Genomic DNA, 21738 nt, shown 5'->3' on the forward strand with positions numbered 1-21738 from the left:
TGGGATTTCAGAAAGTAGTTTAATTACAGTAGCTTAAAACATACCGCATATTTAGCAATGAATAAGAGTATGAGTATAGTGCTAATTTGGTTCATAGCATAATTGGGTTGCACATGACTTAGAAATATTTGTAATATATTTTTTGATAATCCATATTTGTACTTTGTGTGATCAGCAGGACAGAAGCTACATTATTGTGCAGTCATAACAGCACTGGTACTTTTTGAGATGGCAATTCTAGATGCAATCAGTTTCATTTGTCTTACCCGTGCTTTAAGTGAGCAAATCTTCCCTCTTTGAACATCTGGTCTGACAGTTTCAGTTCTGGAAAATAAAAGACAGTTTTTCTTTTTAAACAATATTTAAACTCTCCTATTCACAACAAAATGACTGGGACACTGGTAAGCATTTTACCATGTCTAAATACTGAGATATTGTTGTACATTGCACTTCTGCCTAAAGAGTATTGTCACATATCACTTTTCCTCTCAGACTGTAAAAGTACTCCAAGACAACAGGTTTGCATCCTCTCACATCATAACCTCCTAAAAAAAAGAAAAAAAAAAAGAAAAAAAAAAAAAAAAAAAAACTGGTCCCCCTGCAGGTTTAAGTCATAATGCGCTAGTATGCACTGAATACTAGCACATTATGACAGACTTGCCTGCTAACAGAGCCCTACAGCGCAGCACTGTGACAGCTCCCCCGACACTTCCATCTTCGTCCATCTTCTTTCCAGGTTTAGGATCTTCGGCTGCTGAATTGAATCAGTTGAATGGCTGGGCAGCAGTGAAATCACACCCGTGCAGACAAAGGCATAATAAAACTAGTATGTATCGCATACTAGCTCACTATGAAATACTTACCTTAGAACGAAGCCCTCTCATCGGCGCCTGCACCCCACTGAGACGACTGACATCTTGCCCGGTGTTTCTTCAGGGTTCGCAGGCTCCGGCTCTGCGATTGACGGAGCCGCGACAACGTCACTCCCGCGCACGTGCACGGCAGCTGCCGGTCACGGCACAGGGCCCTGAAAAAACGGCATGGGCGGCTGTTCCTTCAGAGCACATGCGCAGATGACGTAATCGGCGGCCTATACAGTAACTATCTCCTAGACGGTGCATGTTTAGGAGATATTTACAGTACCTATAGGTAAGCCTAAACAGTAGAGTTTACTTCCGCTTTAAGTGGTTAGCTTTCCTTTCAGGCCCCCCCCCCCCCTCAACTTCACCTGGTAATTCTGTGAATAACACACTTCTTGCCCTTTCGGGTCTGTCATAATTTCTTCAGTGTATCTATGGGGGCATCCAAGGTTGCAATATATGCTGGATTGCTGCCTTTGTTCGCATCCATTACATGGTAGATTATTGATATTAATAGTTTACACAATAGAAATAAGGTTCTTTGCACTCTGTTAAGCTTACAAGAAGTGACAAAGACACTGCATTTCTGGCAAGATCAACAAGTATTTTCTGTACTTGATAAAATGTTCTTTGCTTGAAAAGTGAAAACTGATGAAGCCACAACATCTAAGGACTGATAAACTACAATATATCATTTTTGGTTTTGGGTATGGAGTTTATTGAATGGTTACCTTCTCAGTTTCAATAAGTAAACATAAGAAATTTAAAATCAAAAATACATATCTTTTTTTCCCCAAAAACACAAAAGTATGCATCTGATTATATGCAAAACATAGTATACAAGTAATGCAAGACAAGTCAGATATAACAACAGATCTCTATGTAGCAAGAACTTAGAAGTAGTAGTCAATTCTGTTAACCTACACGCGTCAAACACAGGGCCTGTGGGCCAAATCTGGTCTGCCAGGCCATTTCATGTGGCCCTCGCACCTCTCCTGCAGCTGCAGCACCCCCCTCATTTCCACCCCCCCACCTTATCTCAGCAGCAGAAAGGAAGACAGAACTCCTCAGCCAGATCCTGTGCTTCTCCAGGCATCCCTGGAGATGCTAGTCTCTGCCCCCTGTCTCAGCAGTAGAGAGGAGGATAGAACTCCTCCTACAGATCCTGTGCCTCTCTGTGCAGTAGCAGCACCCCTCATCTCCACCTCCCCTGTTCTCAGCATTCAGCAGAACCTGGCAGCTGGCTCCATTCCTCCTCTGGTTCTCCTGTAGACCATACACTTCCTGCTTCCCAGCTCTTCCCCCAGCTTCTTCCCGGCAGCAGCGCAAGGTAAGGGGGTACACTGTGATGTAAGAGAGGGTGGGGTACTCTTGACCTCTGATGGTAGGGGGGCTCATGATATCTTATGTAAGGAGAATGGGGTGCTCTGGACATTTATTTATAATTATTATTAGGAGAATACTACAATTTTGTGTCAGTTTAAAAGGAGGGTTGCACACTGCTGGTATCATAAAGAATAGATATATCTACATAGTCTTATGCCGCATACACACGAGAGGATTTTCTGTTGGAAAAAACCTGGATGGTTTCTCCGACGGAATTCCGCTCAAGTTTGCCTTGCATACACACGGTCACACAAAAGTTCTCTGAACTTTTGACCGTCAAGAACACGGTGACGTACAACACTACGATGAGCCGAGAAAGTTTGGTTCAATACTTCCGAGCATGCATAGGAATTTTGCGCGTCGGAATTTATACAGACGATGGCATTTTCGTATAGGAACTTTTTCCGACCGAAAAATTCAGAACCTGCTCTCAATCTTTTGCTGGCGGGAATTCCGCCAGCAAAAGTCTGATGAAGCATACACACGGTCGCATTTTCTGACCAAAAGCTCTCATCGGTCTTTTGCTGGGGGAATTTCCGATCGTGTGTACGGGGCATTAGAGATAGAAATGACCCCTTAATGGCAACCATAATTATGATACGGTCAGCAATGAAATTGGGTTTGACATCTGTGTTACTGATCTGGCGTAAAAGGTAAACAAACGTACAAAAACAAATATATAGCAGCAGCAAAATTGCAAATCAACTGAGGGTTAAAGAGATTCTAAAGGCTCAGGTTTATATAGGTTATATATTTTTTTAAATAACAAACAAGTTATACTTGCCTGCTCTGTATAATGGTTTTGCACAGAGCAGCCCTGATCCTCTTCTCGGGTTCCCTGCTAGCGCCCCCCCCCCCCCCCCCCTGCAGAGTGCCCCCACAGCAAGCGGAGGATTTTAGATGACTGCTCCTTTCCCGGGCAGAATGAGCACAGATGTCTTCTGCTGCTTTGCTGAATAAGGTAGACTTGTTCATTTTAAATTTTGATTTCTCTGGTTTACAACCACTTTAAGTTGGCCGGTGAGTCTAGGTTTCAATGACCTCTAGGCATATAAGAGTTGAAGTATTGAAGCCAGAAAGTCAGTATGACCAGCTAACATTGTCAGAAAGGTAAAAATGTAATTCATTAGGTTTTCTTTCATGACAGATTTAAAAGCCAGGGAGGTGCCAGTAAAGAGGTCTTGGTAAAGGCAGTCCTATAACCTGATGTAAGCTATTGGACTATATAGGACTATTGACTAGGGGCCTATTTACACTTAGGTGTGAATTACAACACATGAGGTAATGCACACACGTGCCACATATACGGTAGTTCCCCTTAAATATACACTAAACTGTATTGCATAGATGCAAACCAGCTACATAGGAAAGAATGGGATTTCTAAACACATTTTTATTTATGGCTTTTACTCCAGGAAAATGGTCACTTGTGAATAGGCGCCGATATTGGCCACACGCCACAAACCAAAATACATGAGCCTCACAAGCATGATTTTAATGGGCCAATGAACACTTTGAACCACTACGATCATGTCCCTTTAATGACCAGGCAATATTTTGCGATACGGCACTGTGTCGCTTTAACTGACAATTGCGCGGTTGTGCGACATTGTACCCAAACAAAATTGATGTTCTTTTTTCCCCCCCACAAGAGTTTTCTTTTGGTGGCATTTGATCACCTATACGGTTTTTATTTTTTGCGCTATAAACAAACAAATGCGACAATTTAAAAAAAGAAATACTTTTTTTTTACATTATATATATTTATACACATGCAATAAATATAATATAATATATATATATATATATATATATATATATATATATATATATATATATATATAAAGTTTAGGCCGATATATATTCTTCTACATATTGAAGAAAAAAAAAAATCCCAATAGGTGTATATTGATTAGTTTGCGCAAAAGTTAGCACATCTACAAACTATAGGATGGATTTATTGACTTTTTTTTATTTTTTATTGTCTTTACTGGTAATGGCGGCGATCTGCAATTTTTAGCGGAACTGCGACATTGCGGCGGACAAATCTAACCCCAATTTACACTTTTTAGGGCCCAGTGATATTATTACATTGATCAGTGCTATAAAAATGCCCTGATCAATGTAAAAATTACAGTGGCAGGTAAGCGGTTAACACTAGGGGGCGATTAAGGGGTTGGCTGTGTTCCCTAGGTGTGTTCTAACTGTAGGGGGGGGGATGGGCTGCCAGGGACATGACAGAGATCACTGTTCCCGATCACTGGGCACAGTAAATCTCTGACATGTCCCCTGTCAGAACGGGGATTCGCCTTGTTTACAAAAGGCAGATCCCCGTTCTGCCTCTGTACTAGGCAATCGCGGGTCGCCAGTGGACAGAGTCCGCTCAACCCGCGGGCACGCTCCTGCAACTGCGCCTGCCGACGTAGCCCTACGGCGATTCGCACAGGAGAGCCAACCTGCCACCGTATAACAACGGCGGCTGGTCGGCAAGCAGTTAAGACTGTGTTCACACTAGTGCAAATTGGATATGTGTTTCTCCGCATTCAATTCGCATGACAGGAGATTGTGACCGGCTCTCAATGGAGTCAGTTCACATATTTCTGGAGCAGATTGCACAAGGGATCTTTGTGTCTTTGGCTCAGTTTCAGGTCCGAGTTAAGGCAAAAATTCGGGCCTGATTCGTCCCTGAAACTGAGAACAGGGACGCACCGCACCCCTGCCGTCAGCCGCATCCGTTTCAAGTGTGAACCTTGAGGAATATGTTAGCCCCAAGTGTGGTGGATCCTCCTGTGATAAAAGAAAAACAGAATTTTTAGTTTTATGCATGTGGGAAATGCCCAACATGTAAGCCAGGGGTCCTCAAACTACGGTCCACGGGCCGAATCCGGCCCTCCTGCGTTTTTTATCCGGCCCGCGGACTGCCCCTTTAACATCGCAGCACTCCCCCTGCCCTCTGCTACTTTTATCACACAGGACAGGAAACATGACAGGTCTGGACAAAGGACCTTTTGTGTTAAGAAGCAGGCGATTGGTTACTAGGCATCGGGGCGGTCCCAGGAATCAATCACCTGCCTTTCACTTGCAAAGTCCCGCCCTTTGTCCAGACTTACCATGCTTCGTGTCTTGTGTGATACAGGTAACAGAGGGGACGGGGAGTGCTGTGTTATACAAGGGGCGGCAGTGTAATATCGATTGGGGGATCTGTGATATGGGGGGGATCTGTGGGGGATCTGTGATATGGGGGGGGGGATCTGTGATATGGGGGGGGGGAATCTGTGTTATGGGGGGGGGATCTGTGTTATGGGGGGGGGGATCTGTGATGGGGAATCTGTGATATGGGGGGGATCTGTCATGGGGGGCTTTGTTATGGTGTGAGTCTGTGATGGGGAGGGGGGGTCTGTGATTGGGAGTGGTTCTGTAATGAGGGGAGTCTGTGAAATACTGATAAGTTCATATTGATTACAATTGTTCTTTATTTTAAATATTGTACTGTTTTTTCCTGTTTTTTTTTTTTGCACTGCAAATAAGATGTGTGCATAGGAATTAGTTAATATTTTTGTAAACTATAGTGCGGCCCCCCAACAGTCTGAGGGACCGTGAACTGGCCACCTGTCTAAAAAGTTTGAGGACCCCTGATGTAAGCAATGTAAACACAACCTCAAAAAAAAGGAAGGAATTTATTGCCTCCACCACCAATAGAACTTACCAGATAAAAAACCTAATCACGTGTGATACGGTGGGGGTGGTATACATGCTGCAATGCGATTGCGGACTCCAGTATGTGAGGAGAACTTCTAGACCCATGGGGGTCCGCATAGCAGAACATGTAAGTAATATTAAAAGAGGTGTGAAAACACATAACGTGTCTAAACATTTCAGGATTTTCCATACCAGGGATCGGAGAAGCTTACAATTCTGGGGTTTGGAAAAAGTTACCAAACACTGGAGAGGGGGTAATTATATAAGGCAGTTGAGTCAGCGGGAATCCCTGTGGATCCATGAAACCCGGGTTGCGGTCCCTAGGGGGTTAAATGTTGAGTTTGATCTCAACTGCTTTATATCAGACAAATAAGATCAGATAGGTTTGTGCTCATTCTTTTCTTTTTTCCCTCTCTTATGTGTACACTGGATTTTGATATAGTTAATGTATAGAGATGGCGCGGGTACATAATATGAATTTTTTAATCTGCTTCACTGTCTAATGATCCGGTTGGTTCCTTGGGGTCAGTGGGGATTGATTTTTTATGTTTTTATGATATTTTTCCTATTAGCTGGTGTCCCCACTGGATAATGTTGCCGTTTTTAGGTGCAGTGTCCACTTCCGGCTTTTGTTACATACCTTGCAGACACCAGCACTCTATTTGCATGAATCTATGCATGGGCGCTGCTGCCACCCCCTATTCAGGCGCCTGGCGCCTAAATTACAGCGGCAGGGGGTGTTTTTGAAGCACCTGATTAGAGCCACAGGCTCTAATAGGCGTAAAAAAAGGTGTGTTAGAACAGCGAACGAATATTCGCTGGTCTAACACTGAACCACCTCTCCGCCAATCAGGTGCTTGGGTCTGTTACCCGTCATCTGATTGGCTGAAACGACAGGCGCTGTGATTGGATGACTAACGGAAGGAGGGGACAGGAAGAGACACATGAAGACACCGCTCACCGCCGTCACCCGCTGCCCCACCAAGATAGGGTAAGTGTCGGGCAGATGGCGAGCGGGCGGGGGGGGGCAGGGGTCACAGTGGCAGCATTGGATGGCAAAGTGGCAGCGTTCCACGGGCGCAGTGGCTGCGATTGATGTTTTTTTTCAGTTTGTTTGCGCCCCCCAAAAAATTTTGAGCACCAACCACCACTGATAGTAGTACACAATTCAAAAGAGGTGTGCCTCTGCAATACAATCGTATCACATTCCCTCAGTACAGCTGCGCTCAGCTGATCTCTTCTCCTGCCTGTCAGCAGGGGGTTGAGACCTCGGCCTTCCTCCCACTGTAGGCGCTCAGCTCCACTGCTCTCCTTGTCTCCCGGGTGTCAGTGAGGGATCTCGGCCCCGCTCCCTCTGCAGTGCTCGGAGTTGTGGAAGATAGCTCAGGCGGGCCATGGAAGTGCCGAGCGACGCCATAAGAAGGTACTTGCACAATTTTATTACAGAAACACACACCCTCCACATTACATATTCCTGTAATAGAGAGGATTCCAGCATTTTACCGGCACTTTTACTCTGTTCACACTGGGGATTCCTGGCATGCAGGGAGGGAGAGGGGGAGAGAAGATAGCACATTGCATGGCAAGCCCCACCCCGAAAATAAGCCCTACTGTGTTTCTGGTTGCTAAAATTAATATAAGACCCGGGCTTATTTTCGGTAGTAGCATGTTTCATATTTTTTATTCTTTGGTATAAACCATAAACCTTACCTTGTATCAACATTTCTAAAAAAGCTGCACAAAGCTTCGTCGTAAATTCCTTTCTGGAAAAAATAAAATGTTTTGCTTCTGGTTAGATTTATATAACACTAAAAGATGTAAATACACCTTTACAGCAATCTTTGTTCCTATGACCTGACCCTAACAACAAACCTACAAGAGTACCTGTCTTAGCCTTCAAACCATACCTATGGAGATCTTTAACCCCTTCCCGACCGGCGCACGCCGATGTATGTCGGCAGAATGGCACGGCTGGGCAAATGGGCTTACAGGTACGTCCATTTGAATTCCACGCTGTGCCATTGCGTGCGCACCGGCCAGGAGCTCCGTGAGTCGGGTCGCGGGTCCCGCGGACTCGATCAACGCGGGGACACCCGCGATCGCCTCACGGAGAGGACGAACGGGGAGATGCTGATGTAAACAGCATCTCCCCGTTCTGCCTAGTGACAGTCTCACTGAATTCACTCCCTAGTACTGACATAACCCCTCCCCGCCCCCTAGTGGTTAACCCCTTGACTGCCAGTGTCATTTACACAGGAATCAGTGCATTTTTATAGCACTGATCGCTGTATAAATGACAATGGTCCCAAAAATGTGTCAAAAATGTCCGATGTGTCCGCTATAATGTCGCAGTCACAATAAAAATCGCTGATCGCCGCCATTACTAGTAAAAAAAAAAAAAAAAAAAAAAGATTAATATTTTGTAAACGCAATAACTTTTGAGCAAACCAATCAATAAACGCATATTGCGATTTTTTTTATACCAAAAATATGTAGAAGAATACGTATTGGCCTAAACTGAGGAAAAAAAAAATGTTTTTTATATATTTTTGGGGGATATTTATTATAGCAAAATGTAAAAAATGTGTTTTTTTTCAAAATTGTCGCTCTTATTTTGTTTATAGCGCAAAAAATAAAAATTGCAGAGGTTGTCAAATACTACCAAAAGAAAGCTCTATTTGTGTGGAAAAAAGAACGTCAATTTTGTTTGAGAGCCACGTCGCACGATTGCGCAATTGTCAGTTAAAGCGACGCAGTGCCGAATCGCAAAAAGTGCTCTGGTCAGGAAGGGGGTAAAATCTTCCGGGGCTGAAGCGGTTAAAATAGAACTATGACATCCTAAAAAAAGTGCTGCATCTGTAGTGACCAATTTACCTTATTTCTCCTACAAATTCTCACAAATACCAAATGATCCTGCTAGTGTAGTCCATCTAAATGTAGCTTACAGTGACGGGGGGGGGGGACAACACTGCTGCACTGCAAGTTTAAAGCATTGTCCCTCATGTGGGCCAGGTTTTCTTGCAGTACAGTGGGATCAGGGGATGTGACTATTAGAGGTCGACCGATATATCGGCTGGTGTTTTTTACTTAATCGGCATCGGCCGATTGTGCTGATAAAAAAGGCCGATATCGGCAGACTTGCAAAAAACTTCTGAAATAGAAGTCAATACAAGTTGCCTGAAATCTTCTGTGGAGAGACTTCTCTCCTCTCTGGGCAGCCTGTCAAATCTGATAAAAAGAACCTGAAGAGATACAATGTTTACACTTATGAATGGACTGAACTCTGTGTGTAGAAGCTCTCAGTTTAACCATTTAAAGACTAAATCTTTTCTGACATTTGTTGCTTACAAGTACAAATCCTGTATTTTCTGCTAGAAAATCACTTAGAACCCCCAAACATTATATAATATATATATATATATATATATATATATATATATATATATATATATATATATATATATATATATATATATATATATATATATATATTTTTTTTTAGCAGAGACCCTAGGGAATAAAATAGCGGTTGTTGCAATATTTTATGTCACACGGTATTTGCGCAGAGGTCTTTCAAACGCAATAATTTTTGAAAAAAATACACTAATAAATTAAAAAAAAAACACTAAGCAGTAAAGTTAGCCCATTTTTTTTCATCCAAAAGTTTTGATTACCTGTTTTTTGTGTATTTAATATTTAAGATATAGTTTTTTTTTTTTATCTAAATTCTACATACAAGTAAACTGATTGGAGGTTTGTTTTGTTTAATAAATGTTTAAATGTAAAAAATTTTCTGTATCACTTAAGGTTGCTTACACACTGGAGCGGGCATGCGATGACGGTAAAACGCTGCTAGTTTTAGCGGTGCTTTACCGTCATTTTAGCGGCGCTATTCGGCTGCTAGCGGGATGCTTATAACCCAGCTAGCAGACGAGGAAGGGGCTAAATGCGCCCCTGCCGAAACGCTTTGCAGGCGCTTCGGCAGCGGTGCGCATTCATTTCAATGGGCAGGAGTGGTGGTATACACCGCTCCAAAGATGCTGCTTGCAGGACTTTTTTTTTTTAACATCCTGCCAGCGCATCCCCTCAGTGTGAAAGCACTCGGGATATCACACTGAGACTGCAGGGGAGCCGTTTTACAGGCACTTTACAGGCACTATTTTTAGCCCAAAAGCGCCTGAAAAATGCCCCAGTGTGAAAGGGGTCTAACTGTTACATTTTATGAGATGAAGGGAAGAAGAAAAAAAAAAAAAAAAAAAAAAAAAAATCGGCCTAATATATCGGCCCAAAAAAATCAGCATCACATATCGGCCATCATGATTTCTAAATATCGGCATCGGCCAGAGAAAAACCCATATCGGTCGACCTCTAGTGACTATCAACTAGTTCTGCCCAGTGCTTTCTGGATTGGTACTCTCTCCACATTGTGAATGTCAGAGTGTGTGAGGCACAAATGAAGGAGGTTTTGACTCACTAAAAGGGAGGAAAATTAACATTTTTAAAAAAAAAAGACTTCTGCATCACATAGCAACGGGATTTGAAACCTTTTAGACTACCACACAGGAGCCTTTAGATGCGTTTTGGGCTGGATCCATACAATCTGTATTTACAATGTCTGTATAACCTCCTTTAGATTTACCAACAACTAACTGTAGTCAGGGTGGCTGTGGTTGTTGGCAGTTTTAAAGGAGATTGTAATGCATGGAGCAAGCTTTGGAGGCTAGGCCCAAGTTGTAGAGGTTGACTTATCTCCTAGCCAAATTTTTTCCACCCCCTCGTGTAATTTGACTGACAAATGCTAGAATCTCAGAAGCTGTCAGGATCTGGATCACCTGCTGGTGGTACTGTGCTTCCCAGAGCACAAGGTGGTAGTTTTGGTGTCCGCTAGCAGGTGTCTCCCAGCAGATCCCAGTAATCAGTTTCCACCTGATGCTGGGTGCTGGGAAGACATTTAGGCCCTCCCCTACTAGTGCCTCTTGCTCCAGTGTTTTGCTGCTGCCAGATTCTGTTTGCAATTGATCCTGATAGGGTTGTACCGATACCATTTTAAGACAGAGTACAAGTATCAATACTTTTTTCAAGTACTCGCTGATACCCGATACTTTTTTTTAAAGCAGAGGTCCGCCCACCGCTGCAAAAATTAAAAGCCAGCAGCTGCACATACTCCAGCTGCAGACTTTTAATAAAATCGCACGCTTACCTGTCCTGGAGTCCAGCGATGTCAGCATCGCAGCTGATGTTTCCATCAGCTGTCGGGTGCATGCCGCCTCCATTGGGAGTAAGGGAACCCGGCAGTGAAGCCTTACAGCTTCACGCCGGGAACCCTACTGCGCATGCACGAGGCTCCGCGCCTCTCTCCTACTGGCCCGGCAGCCGGGGGAGGAAGAGGAAGGAAGCCCAGGCGGTGACGTCAATACCCGCGGCTGAGGCTCCCGGAAGTGAGGACAGGATACCTGTGAAAGACAGGTATTCTGTCCCCCCTTGCCCCCGAAAGGTGCCAAATGTGGCACCGGAGGGAGGTGTGCAACGAGCGGAAGTTCCATTTTTTGGTGGAACCCTGCTTTAAGGTCATGTAACAGTGGCACTAATATGCAGCAATGATGGGTACTGATGATGCGTGGAGGGTGTCAGTCATTTTTTATTCTTATTTTAATTTTTTTTTACAATTTTTGAAGATGAATGGACAGGAGACAGAGGCTCCTATTCATTCATAAACTGAAGCATCGTAAACACAGTTACCGATGCCCAGTTATGAATGGACAGAGTCAGTGATCACTGACTGTTCATTCAGAAAAGGAAGGAGCCGGTAAATTACAAAGTTTACCGGCTCCTTCCTCCGCTCTCCATCCTGAGATATCTGGGACAGGGGGGATCGGGAGGAGGAGGAGCACACAGAGGGGGACCGGAGGAGATAGGCTTTTTTTTGTATAAAGCTAGTCTCTGTTTAATAGGTTGATTAATTGGTTATTCTGTCACTATGTTATATTTTTATGTTTGCTGTGTGCTGGTGTTTGGATGGATTTTGTTTCACTGTCTCCGCCAGTCTCCAGAATGTAGCTACGCAGATCTGAGCTGTTGAGGCCGACATCCCTGGAGTGAATACTGGCATGGAATTACTCTTGTAACACTTTTACATTTCTAAACCATCACAGGAGCACTTTAAGGTCTTGAACACATGGGCAGCATAACGTGGAACTTAGCATGCGTTTCCAGCATTGACCATGAGCAGAAACATATGTCAAGCCAAATAGCTCAGCACAAGTAGCCACATAAACACTTAATGAAGTATTACTTTGCTCTGTGTTAAACCGAAGATGAGTTGCCATTGATGTTGTACCACCACTCAGGACTGTTAAGTACTAGTCAGCAGAGGATATGCAAACATACAGTATGTGTCAGCTTGGATTAAAAAATAAATAAATAAAATAAATTTTAATATATATTCTGAAAAGGGAAGTTGTTTTACCTTGTTCACAGCGGCATGTTCTCTCAATGCAAGGTCCCAGAACCTGCACCCAATCTGATTTCCACACTGTCCAACTACACAAAAAAAAAAAAAAAAATAATAATCGTAAAATATTCCCAGAATTGCTCTGTTGCTTGGGTCATATTTTGCGAAGATAGAATGTCATCATATTCGTACAATGCCATATTACACATAGAGTGCAGAGAGACAGTCACAACACATCCTCAAAGAAGTCTGCTATTTATCATGCCTATACTGTATTCCAGTTTGAGAGGAAGCTAAATCCTTACAAGCATTATTTTGGATAACGGGAAGAAACCAGTTTAGTGAATATCTAAAATCAACACAGATAAATGTTCCCACTGAGCATTGGAACTCAAAGATCTCAAAGCAACGGCACTCTTCTTACTATTTAGAAATGATGGTAACTAAAAGGAAGGGAAGTCTGTATGTTTAGCGTACTCAGTTAATGCATAGTCTGATTATGAAAGTGGCAAAAATATGGACTCTTTACAGCAATCTCTCTGTGATTGAGTGTAACATGTGGCTGTGTAGTCTCTACAAGACTTTATAACAGAGATATGCAATTAGTGGACCTCCATTGCATATGCCTGCTTCATAACAACAAAGAGTCAAGTTGAGAAAAGTATGTTCCCTGCGCAGATCTAGGAACCCAGAAGGGTTAAGCTAATCTTTTTTCAGGAGTACAAAAAAAAAATAAATAAATAAATAAAATAAAAAAAAACCCACATTACTAAGCCTTTAGGCTCGGTTCACACTGAGGTGACCCGTGTAACATTCAGTGCAATGGTACAAAGTACGCTCCGACTTAGAAAGAGGTTCCTGTACCATTTGGGGGCAACTTCAGAGTGACTTGCATTGACCTAGATTACAGAAGTTGGTTGCAAGCTGCACTGAAATCCCGCTGTACGGCGCGGCTTCAGAGTCGGGCGACTTTGAAGCTGCCCCAGTGTGAACCGAGACTTAAAGACAAAATTTTTCAAAATATACTTACATTACTAATAGTAGCAATTTTCTAAGAATAAATGAGTTTACTAAGGGCCGGTTCACACCAGAATGTGGTGCGGGAAACCTGTGTTCCATGTATATATCACCGCCTTCGAAATGCCCTGCAGTTGCCATCGGCAGCAGCTCTCAATATTAATGACACCCCAAATGCATGTCGCAAACGTAGCACGCTTGCCCTGAACCGGATCACATGGTATAAAAGTACCATGCAAGCCTAGTTGCAGTGATTTTCCAAAAGTAGTGCATGCACAACTTTGGTGCTTTGCAATTTTATCAATCAAGATGAACGGGCTGAAATCGCACCGCACAGAACTGTATGTAAATCGCACGGTGCCACTATTGATGCCCTGGATACGCTGATGATGGCCCAGTGTCACTGTGCCTTGGATATGCTGATGACGGCGTAGTGTCACTGTGCCTTGGATATGCTGATGATGGCGTAGTGTCACTGTGCCCTGGATATGCTGAGGATGATGGCGTAGTGTCACTGTGCCCTGGATATGCTGAGGATGATGGCGTAGTGTCACTGTGCCCTGGATATGCTGAGGATGATGGCGTAGTGTCACTGTGCCCTGGATATGCTGAGGATGATGGCGTAGTGTCACTGTGCCCTGGATATGCTGATGACGGCGTGGTGTCACTGTGCCCTGGATATGCTGATGACGGCGTGGTGTCACTGTGCCCTGGATATGCTGATGACGGCGTGGTGTCACTGTGCCCTGGATATGCTGATGACGGCGTGGTGTCACTGTGCCCTGGAAATGCTGATGACGGCGTGGTGTCACTGTGCCCTGGATATGCTGATGACGGCGTGGTGTCACTGTGCCCTGGATATGATGATGGTGTAGTGTCACTGTGTCCTGGATATGATGATGATGACGACAATGGCGTAGTGTCACTGTGCCCTGGATATGATGATGATGATGGCGTAGTGTCACTGTGCCCTGGATATGCTGATGACGGCGTGGTGTCACTGTGCCCTGGATATGCTGATGACGGCGTGGTGTCACTGTGCCCTGGATATGCTGATGACGGCGTGGTGTCACTGTGCCCTGGATATGATGATGAAGGGGTAGTGTCACTGTGCCCTGGATATGATGATGACGGCGTGGTGTCACTGTGCCCTGGATATGCTGATGACGGCGTGGTGTCACTGTGCCCTGGATATGCTGATGACGGCGTGGTGTCACTGTGCCCTGGATATGCTGATGACGGCGTGGGGTCACTGTGCCCTGGATATGATGATGAAGGGGTAGTGTCACTGTGCCCTGGATATGCTGATGACGGCGTGGTGTCACTGTGCCCTGGAAATGCTGATGACGGCGTGGTGTCACTGTGCCCTGGATATGCTGATGACGGCGTGGTGTCACTGTGCCCTGGATATGATGATGGTGTAGTGTCACTGTGTCCTGGATATGATGATGATGACGACAATGGCGTAGTGTCACTGTGCCCTGGATATGATGATGGCGTAGTGTCACTGTGCCCTGGATATGCTGATGACGGCGTGGTGTCACTGTGCCCTGGATATGCTGATGACGGCGTGGTGTCACTGTGCCCTGGATATGCTGATGACGGCGTGGTGTCACTGTGCCCTGGATATGCTGATGACGGCGTGGTGTCACTGTGCCCTGGATATGATGATGAAGGGGTAGTGTCACTGTGCCCTGGATATGCTGATGACGGCGTGGTGTCACTGTGCCCTGGATATGCTGATGACGGCGTGGTGTCACTGTGCCCTGGATATGCTGATGACGGCGTGGGGTCACTGTGCCCTGGATATGATGATGAAGGGGTAGTGTCACTGTGCCCTGGATATGATGATGATGGCGTAGTGTCACTGTGCCCTGGATATGATGATGGCGTAGTGTCACTGTGCCCTGGATATGATGATGATGATGGCGTAGTGTCACTGTGCCCTGGATATGATGATGATGATGGCGTAGTGTCACTGTGCCCTGGATATGATGATGGCGTAGTGTCACTGTGCCCTGGATATGATGATGATGATAGCCCAGCGTCACTGTGCCCTGGATATGATGATGATGATGATAGCCCAGCGTCACTGTGCTCTGGACATGATGATGATGATAGCCCAGCGTCACTGTGCTCTGGACATGATGATAATAGCCCAGCGTCACTGTGCCCTGGTTATGATGATGATGATAGCCCAGCGTCACTGTGCCCTGGATATGATGGCGTAGTGTCACTGTGCCCTGGATATGATGATGATGGCGTAGTGTCACTGTGCCCTGGATATGATGATGGCGTAGTGTCACTGTGTCCTGGATATGATGATGATGACGACAATGGCGTAGTGTCACTGTGCCCTGGATAGGATGATGGCGTAGTGTCACTGTGCCCTGGATATGATGATGGCGTAGTGTCACTGTGCCCTGGATATGATGATGATGATGATGATGACGACAATGGCGTAGTGTCACTGTGCCCTGGATATGATGATGGCGTAGTGTCACTGTGCTCTGGATATGATGATGATGATTGTATAGAGCCACTGTGCCCTGGATACGATGGTGATAGCCCAGTGTCACTGTCCTGGCGCCTTCCACCGCTCTTCCCGCGCCTCCCGTCCCTCCAGAAGTACCTGTTACCACCTATTACTGTTATATTTCTTGTGACAGCAATAAAAGTGATCAGAATTTTTTTTTTTTTAAAGGGACAATGTAAAAAAATAAAAATAAAAAAGCACCCTGTCCCCGAGCAGCAAATGCATACGCATATGGAAACGGTGTTCAAATCACGTTAGGTATCGCCGTGATCATCAAAGCGAGAGCAATAATTCTAGCAAAAGACCTTCTCTGTAACTCTAACTTGGTAACCAATAAATTTTTTTAAGCATCGCCTATGGAGATTTTTTTTTTTTTTTTTTTTTTAGGCACCGTAGTTTGTCGCCATTCCATGAGTGAATTTCAAAGCATAAAAAAGTGGCAAAATGCTGCTCTAAACCCCAAAAAAATATATAAAACAACAAAAGCAGCTGACACACAAACAAACCAAGTCCACTAAAGATTCAAATACACAAACTGCAGTGCTAGAAACATCCAACATGTATTACATATACATGTGAAAAATGTGTAATATAATAAATATGTAAATAGTGTAATAAATACACATGTAGGAAAAGTGAATAAGACAACATACAAATGTGAAAAAAACAGCAATGAAAACCAGCAATAAATAATCACCTGATCCAGGCCAGGTCCAAACAGTTGTGAACCTTCAAAGGGCAAACCACATAGCCTTGATCTAGACATATAGTCCCCTTCCCATGATTTGACCCAGACTGCCCTTCTTGCGGAGTTAAGGAGGGCCGCAGATTTGGCTGTGCTCCTGACAGACTCCACTGCCGCATCTGCCAAATATGACCACAGCCTTACCTATTATTTCTAACGAGTCTGTGATTTCCTTAGAATCACTCCCTATAGAAACATGGTTGGAAAGCCTGCCTAACCATGCGTCCACATTTCTTGCCACGCATGCTGACACCAAAGCAGGAGCCATGGCAGCCACATTGGAATCCCATGCTCTGCGCAAAAGCGTCTCCGCCCTTCTGTCCATTTGGTCTTTTAGGTTCCCTGAATCCTCAAAAGACAAGTCAGAATTTTTAGAAACCTGCGATAGGGCTGCATCTAACTTAGGGGTTTTAAAGAATTTCTGCTCTTCTTCCTCCCCAAAAGGAAACCTTCTCTTCAAAGTTGAGAGTCTAAGAACCTTTTTTTCCCAGGTCTTTCCACTCTCTCAAAATCACCTCCTTTAGGGCCTGATGAACTGGGAACACCTTGGACTGAGGCTTTCCCAAACCCCTATACATCTTGTCCCGGGCCTACGCCTGAACCGGAGGTTCTGGGATATCCTCAGAGACATAGATCGCCCTAAGTAACTGCCCCATGTCTTCCAAGGGAAAGAGGTGGCTACTAGCTCTAGGACTGTCACTATCCTGGCTGTCAGCGTCTGCATCTTCCCCTTCCTCTAATGAGTCCTCCTCTGACTCCTCAAACTCCTCAACTCCCGAAGTGACAGAGGAAGGGGGTCTTTGTGAGGTTTTCTGACCCCTGTCTGAAAAACCTTCCTAAGAGGAAGTGCCTTCTCTAGAGGACAGGATTTCTCTATCATCCGCCTTAGGTGCTATAGCTGTCTTGATAGACTGGAGGGTAGAAAGCATCTCCGACTGTACCGCAAGGAAGTCCCTCATAACCTGTGAGGTTTCCTTACTAGACAGTCTCTGTATGCAACTATAGCAAAAAGGTTTCACATGATCCTGTGGGAGCTTATCATTACAGTTCCCACATCTTTTTGACCTGGGAGGAGGGGGATTTTTGCCCTTCACCTTGTGAGCCCCTTGAGCAGAGCCGCCAGGATCACCTGTGGCCTCTTCCTGGGCTAAGGGTGCAGCTGTTACCTCCTCTCCATCCACATCTGCTGCTTTGCGAGGTTTTCTGACCCCAAGAGAGGAATATCCTGAGGCCTCCTGCTTTTCCCTGGAACGCTGAGTGTCTATCTCCTATACACCGGTGATCAGCGCCATTTTGTTGGAGAGCCGCTGTCTGAGGGGGGATTTTGGCCTCTAGTGTCCGAATCCGCCATTTTGGCATAGACCGGAAGTCGGAAGTCACAGCGCCCGGAACCGGAAATGCCGCCATCTTACTCCACCCAGCTGGAATGCTTCCTCCATACACAGGAGCTTCAGCGTTCCCTATGAAAGTCTAGGACATCCACCAGCCCTACAAGGCACCTAGGTACCGACCTGGCTAGAGTCCTCTACCCCCTCTGTGGCCTAGCCACTAGCCTGAGCCCCAGTTCCTTCATCACCTCCGTATCTGACTGGGTGGAAGGTAAAAGCATGAGGTATGTGCTCAAAGGAGTTCCAGGATACCCCTCTGTACCCGGGAGGCTCCTTGCCGGGGGAAGACTCTCTCCCCCGGCCATTGGGGGACCTGAAGGACAGGGCCCTGGCTGGACCCGCCACCCTCCCTGGCTTTGGCGTCCAGCCCTCGGGGGGGGACCATCCGCTACCAGCTTCAGGTCTGAGAAAAAACAACAAACGTTTCGCTGCCGGGAAACACAATTAAGAACTGAGGTGCAGGGGGAAGGGGGGGGCCTTTTAACCTTGTATGTTGATTGCGTTTCCTGTCAGGTGGACCAGTCATTTCTCAGGTTATGCCGTCCTGGAAGATGACAAGAGAAATGCGATCCATTGGATAAACACCATACATGATTAAAAGTGATTACAAACAGGATAAAAAATGGCAATGTGGGAAGCTGAAAAAGCTGGCCCTACGCGTTTCGACTAAACAGTCTTCAACAGGGACATTTTTTATCCTGTTTGTGATCACTTTTAATTGTGTATGGTGTTTATCCAGTAAATCCCATTTTTGACCTACACCATGTGGAGCTTCCTTTTTTCTTTTTCCATGGCTCCATACTGAATCGCCCCTCTGGATCAGTCCGCTCTGCAATCGTAGAACGTGCGCGGCAGTTGTCCAACTTCTGCCTGTGATTACCACCTTCCACCGGTGCTCGTGGCCCACAGGACACCGTCCGGCTTGACATCACGGGAGTTCATCCCCATGCCTATTTGACGCACTGCTATACAGTATGTGCGTCCTACGGATCTGGTAAGGGTATCCATTTACTTCCATTCAACATCTGTTTGCCTTGGTATCTGCTGTCTCCTTTCCATTTGAGTTTTCATATGCCTTCCGGTGTCTACTGGTGCCCCCCTGTTGGAGACGATACCCTTTTTCCCTTTCACCATATGGACTTCCACTATTTGCTGTTCCATATTTCACTACAGACACTTTGATTATTTATTGCTGGGTTTCATTGCTGGTTTTTTCACATTTGTATGTTGTCTTATTCACTTTTCCTACATGTGTATTTAGTACACTATTTACATATTTATTATATTACACATTTTTCACATGTATATGTAATACATGTTGGATGTTTCTAGCGCTGCACTTTGTGTATTTGAATTTCAAAGCATTACATGTTCAGTATCCATTTACTCAACGTAACATCCTCTTTCACATTATATTAAAAAAAATTGGGCTAACTTTACTGTTTGTTTTATTTATAATTCATGAAAGTGTCCTCTTTCCCCCCCAAAAAATAAAAAAATTGCGTTTGAAAAACCACTGTGCAAATACCATGTGACATAAAATATTGCAACGATCGCCATTTTATTCTTTAGGATCTCTGCTAAATAAAATTGAACTATATATTTTTATTTGGGGGTATTAAAGACATTTTCTAGCAAAAAAAAAAAAAAAAAAGTTTATGTAAACAACATGTGTCAAAAAGAGTCTCGGTCCTTAAGTGGTTAACCTGTAAGCAACTAATGTCAGAAATAGGCTTAGACATGAAAGGGTTAAATTATGAAAAAACAAAGTTGGAGAAAGCTTGCAGTAAACAACAACAGCAGGTCCATTCCCACTTACAGAACAATTCATTCCATAGCCGGATTGTGCCAGTATCAAGTTAGAAAAGTGAGCAAAGTTATAGAACGGCACTAGCAGGTAATCAGACAAGCCAATAAGTAATAGAAACGTTTATCGCCTCCAGTTTGTCCATTATACCTTACCTTGTACAACTATAGACTGTGTCATCTCTCTCTCCCGCACTGACAGCACCAGTTACCGCTCACACCACCTGCCTGCAGGAGGAACCTTTCTTCTAGTTCTCTGTACACCGGGGGACGAACTTTACAGGAGCACCAGGCCAGCATGAGTTGTTGTGCTTGGCGCTCCCTGGCGGTGTCATAGTAACGACGTCAACTGCTGGAAGACGGTGTTCTGTCAGATAAGCGAACCCGTCAGGTCACGTCATTTTAGCGGTGTCCTTGTTAGGGGCGGCGCCAGGTGGGTGCTTTAGCTCGTCTTATAGCACCCCCATCAGCAGCCACTTAGAGCGCTCCGAGGCGATCGCAGTTTAGAGCCTAAGACTCCTGCTTGTCAATGACTGCAAGCGGACCTTGCCAGCGTCACTCCCACCCCATGTGAATAAAACAGATCTCTTATCTGTCCGGGGCGGGCTCAGAGAACGGCAGGGCTGGACGATACTATGTCACTGCACTGACCTGCATAGGGAGGGAGGGGGGTTCTCAGGCTTATCCAATCAGGCTGCGTCCTTGCTGCAACCCCTCCCCCTTCCTCTGCTGTCTTGTTTTGATTTTCCAGAGGAAGAAGAACTTAAAGCCAAACGCGACTTTCTGGTGTCTCCATGGCATTATACCAATGGTTGGTTGCTCCGCATCCAACCAACCCACAGGACCACTTTAAGGGCCCTTTCACACTGGGGCGGGGGTGGCGTCGGCGGTAAAGCGCCGCTATTAGCGGTGCTTTATCGTCGGTATGCGGCCGCTAGCGGGGGCGGTTTTACCCCCCTGCTAGCGGCCGAGAAAGGGTTAAAACCTCCGCAAAGCGCTTTGCCGGCGGTATAGCCACGCCGTCCCATTGATTTCAATGGGCAGGAGCGGTGAAGGAGTGGTATACACTCCGCTCCTTCACCGCACCGAAGATGCTGCTAGCAGGACTTTTTCCCGTCCTGCTAGCGCATCGCTCCAGTGTGAAAGCCCTCGGGGCTTTCACACTGGAATGAAAGCAGCGGCACTTTCGGGTTGGTTTGCAGGCGCTATTATTAGCGCAATAGCGCCTGCAAACCGCCCCAGTGTGAAAGGACCCTAACGCTATAAATAAAAGAGTTGTTCCTCCCTGCCGGCATTTTTTTTTTTTGTTTTTAAAAAACCAACTGAATTCCCATTCTCTTTTCAGCTGTCCCTAGTACTTTAATGCTGCACCAAAAAGATCCTCAACATACCACTAGGTAATTGCTGCAACAGTCAGGTAAGTTTTTTTTTTTTAAAAAAAGAGCACCCCAGGCTGGTTGAAACATTTTTTTTGTTTCTATTTTTTATTTTTTAGCCCGCACCAAGGATCATCCCACAGGTCATCCCACGGAAGCTCTCCAGATAGGAGATCAAGGGGTCATAGAAGCTCGGGTAATTCCCACTCATCCTCGGCCCATGCTTCTCGCAGTGGTCAGAGATCACCCCGACATACCTCAAGCAGACATGACTCCCAGCGCAAACCTGTGTATCCAGGAGATAAAGCATGCTGGGTGTGTGGGAAACAAGCCCTTCCTGATAAATTGGTATGTGGTCAGTGCCTCCTAGAAGCCACAGGGGACAAGGAAAGAGACAAACAGGAGTCCATGGAATCAATCAAAAACCTAATCAAAGATTCTATCTGGGAGTTGGCCTTTTCCCAAGACCAAGTA

At 45.2% G+C, this 21738-nt stretch overlaps 1 protein-coding gene across 1 annotated transcript in view; it reads right to left on the reverse strand.

Annotated features, from left to right (window-relative positions):
- The window catches only part of TUBE1 (tubulin epsilon 1), a 55310-nt gene extending 34746 nt beyond the window's left edge, over positions 1-20564 (reverse strand). Inside the window, 4 exon segments of the mRNA XM_073627105.1 lie at positions 267-324; positions 7656-7708; positions 12412-12485; positions 20045-20564. Of these exon segments, the coding sequence (XP_073483206.1) occupies positions 267-324; positions 7656-7708; positions 12412-12485; positions 20045-20069 (210 nt within the window). The 5' untranslated portion in view covers positions 20070-20564.
- Between the last annotated feature and the right edge of the window lie 1174 nt (positions 20565-21738).

This window comes from Aquarana catesbeiana, linkage group LG04 (assembly GCF_042186555.1).
Source record: "Aquarana catesbeiana isolate 2022-GZ linkage group LG04, ASM4218655v1, whole genome shotgun sequence".
Taxonomy (NCBI): Eukaryota; Metazoa; Chordata; class Amphibia; order Anura; family Ranidae; genus Aquarana; species Aquarana catesbeiana.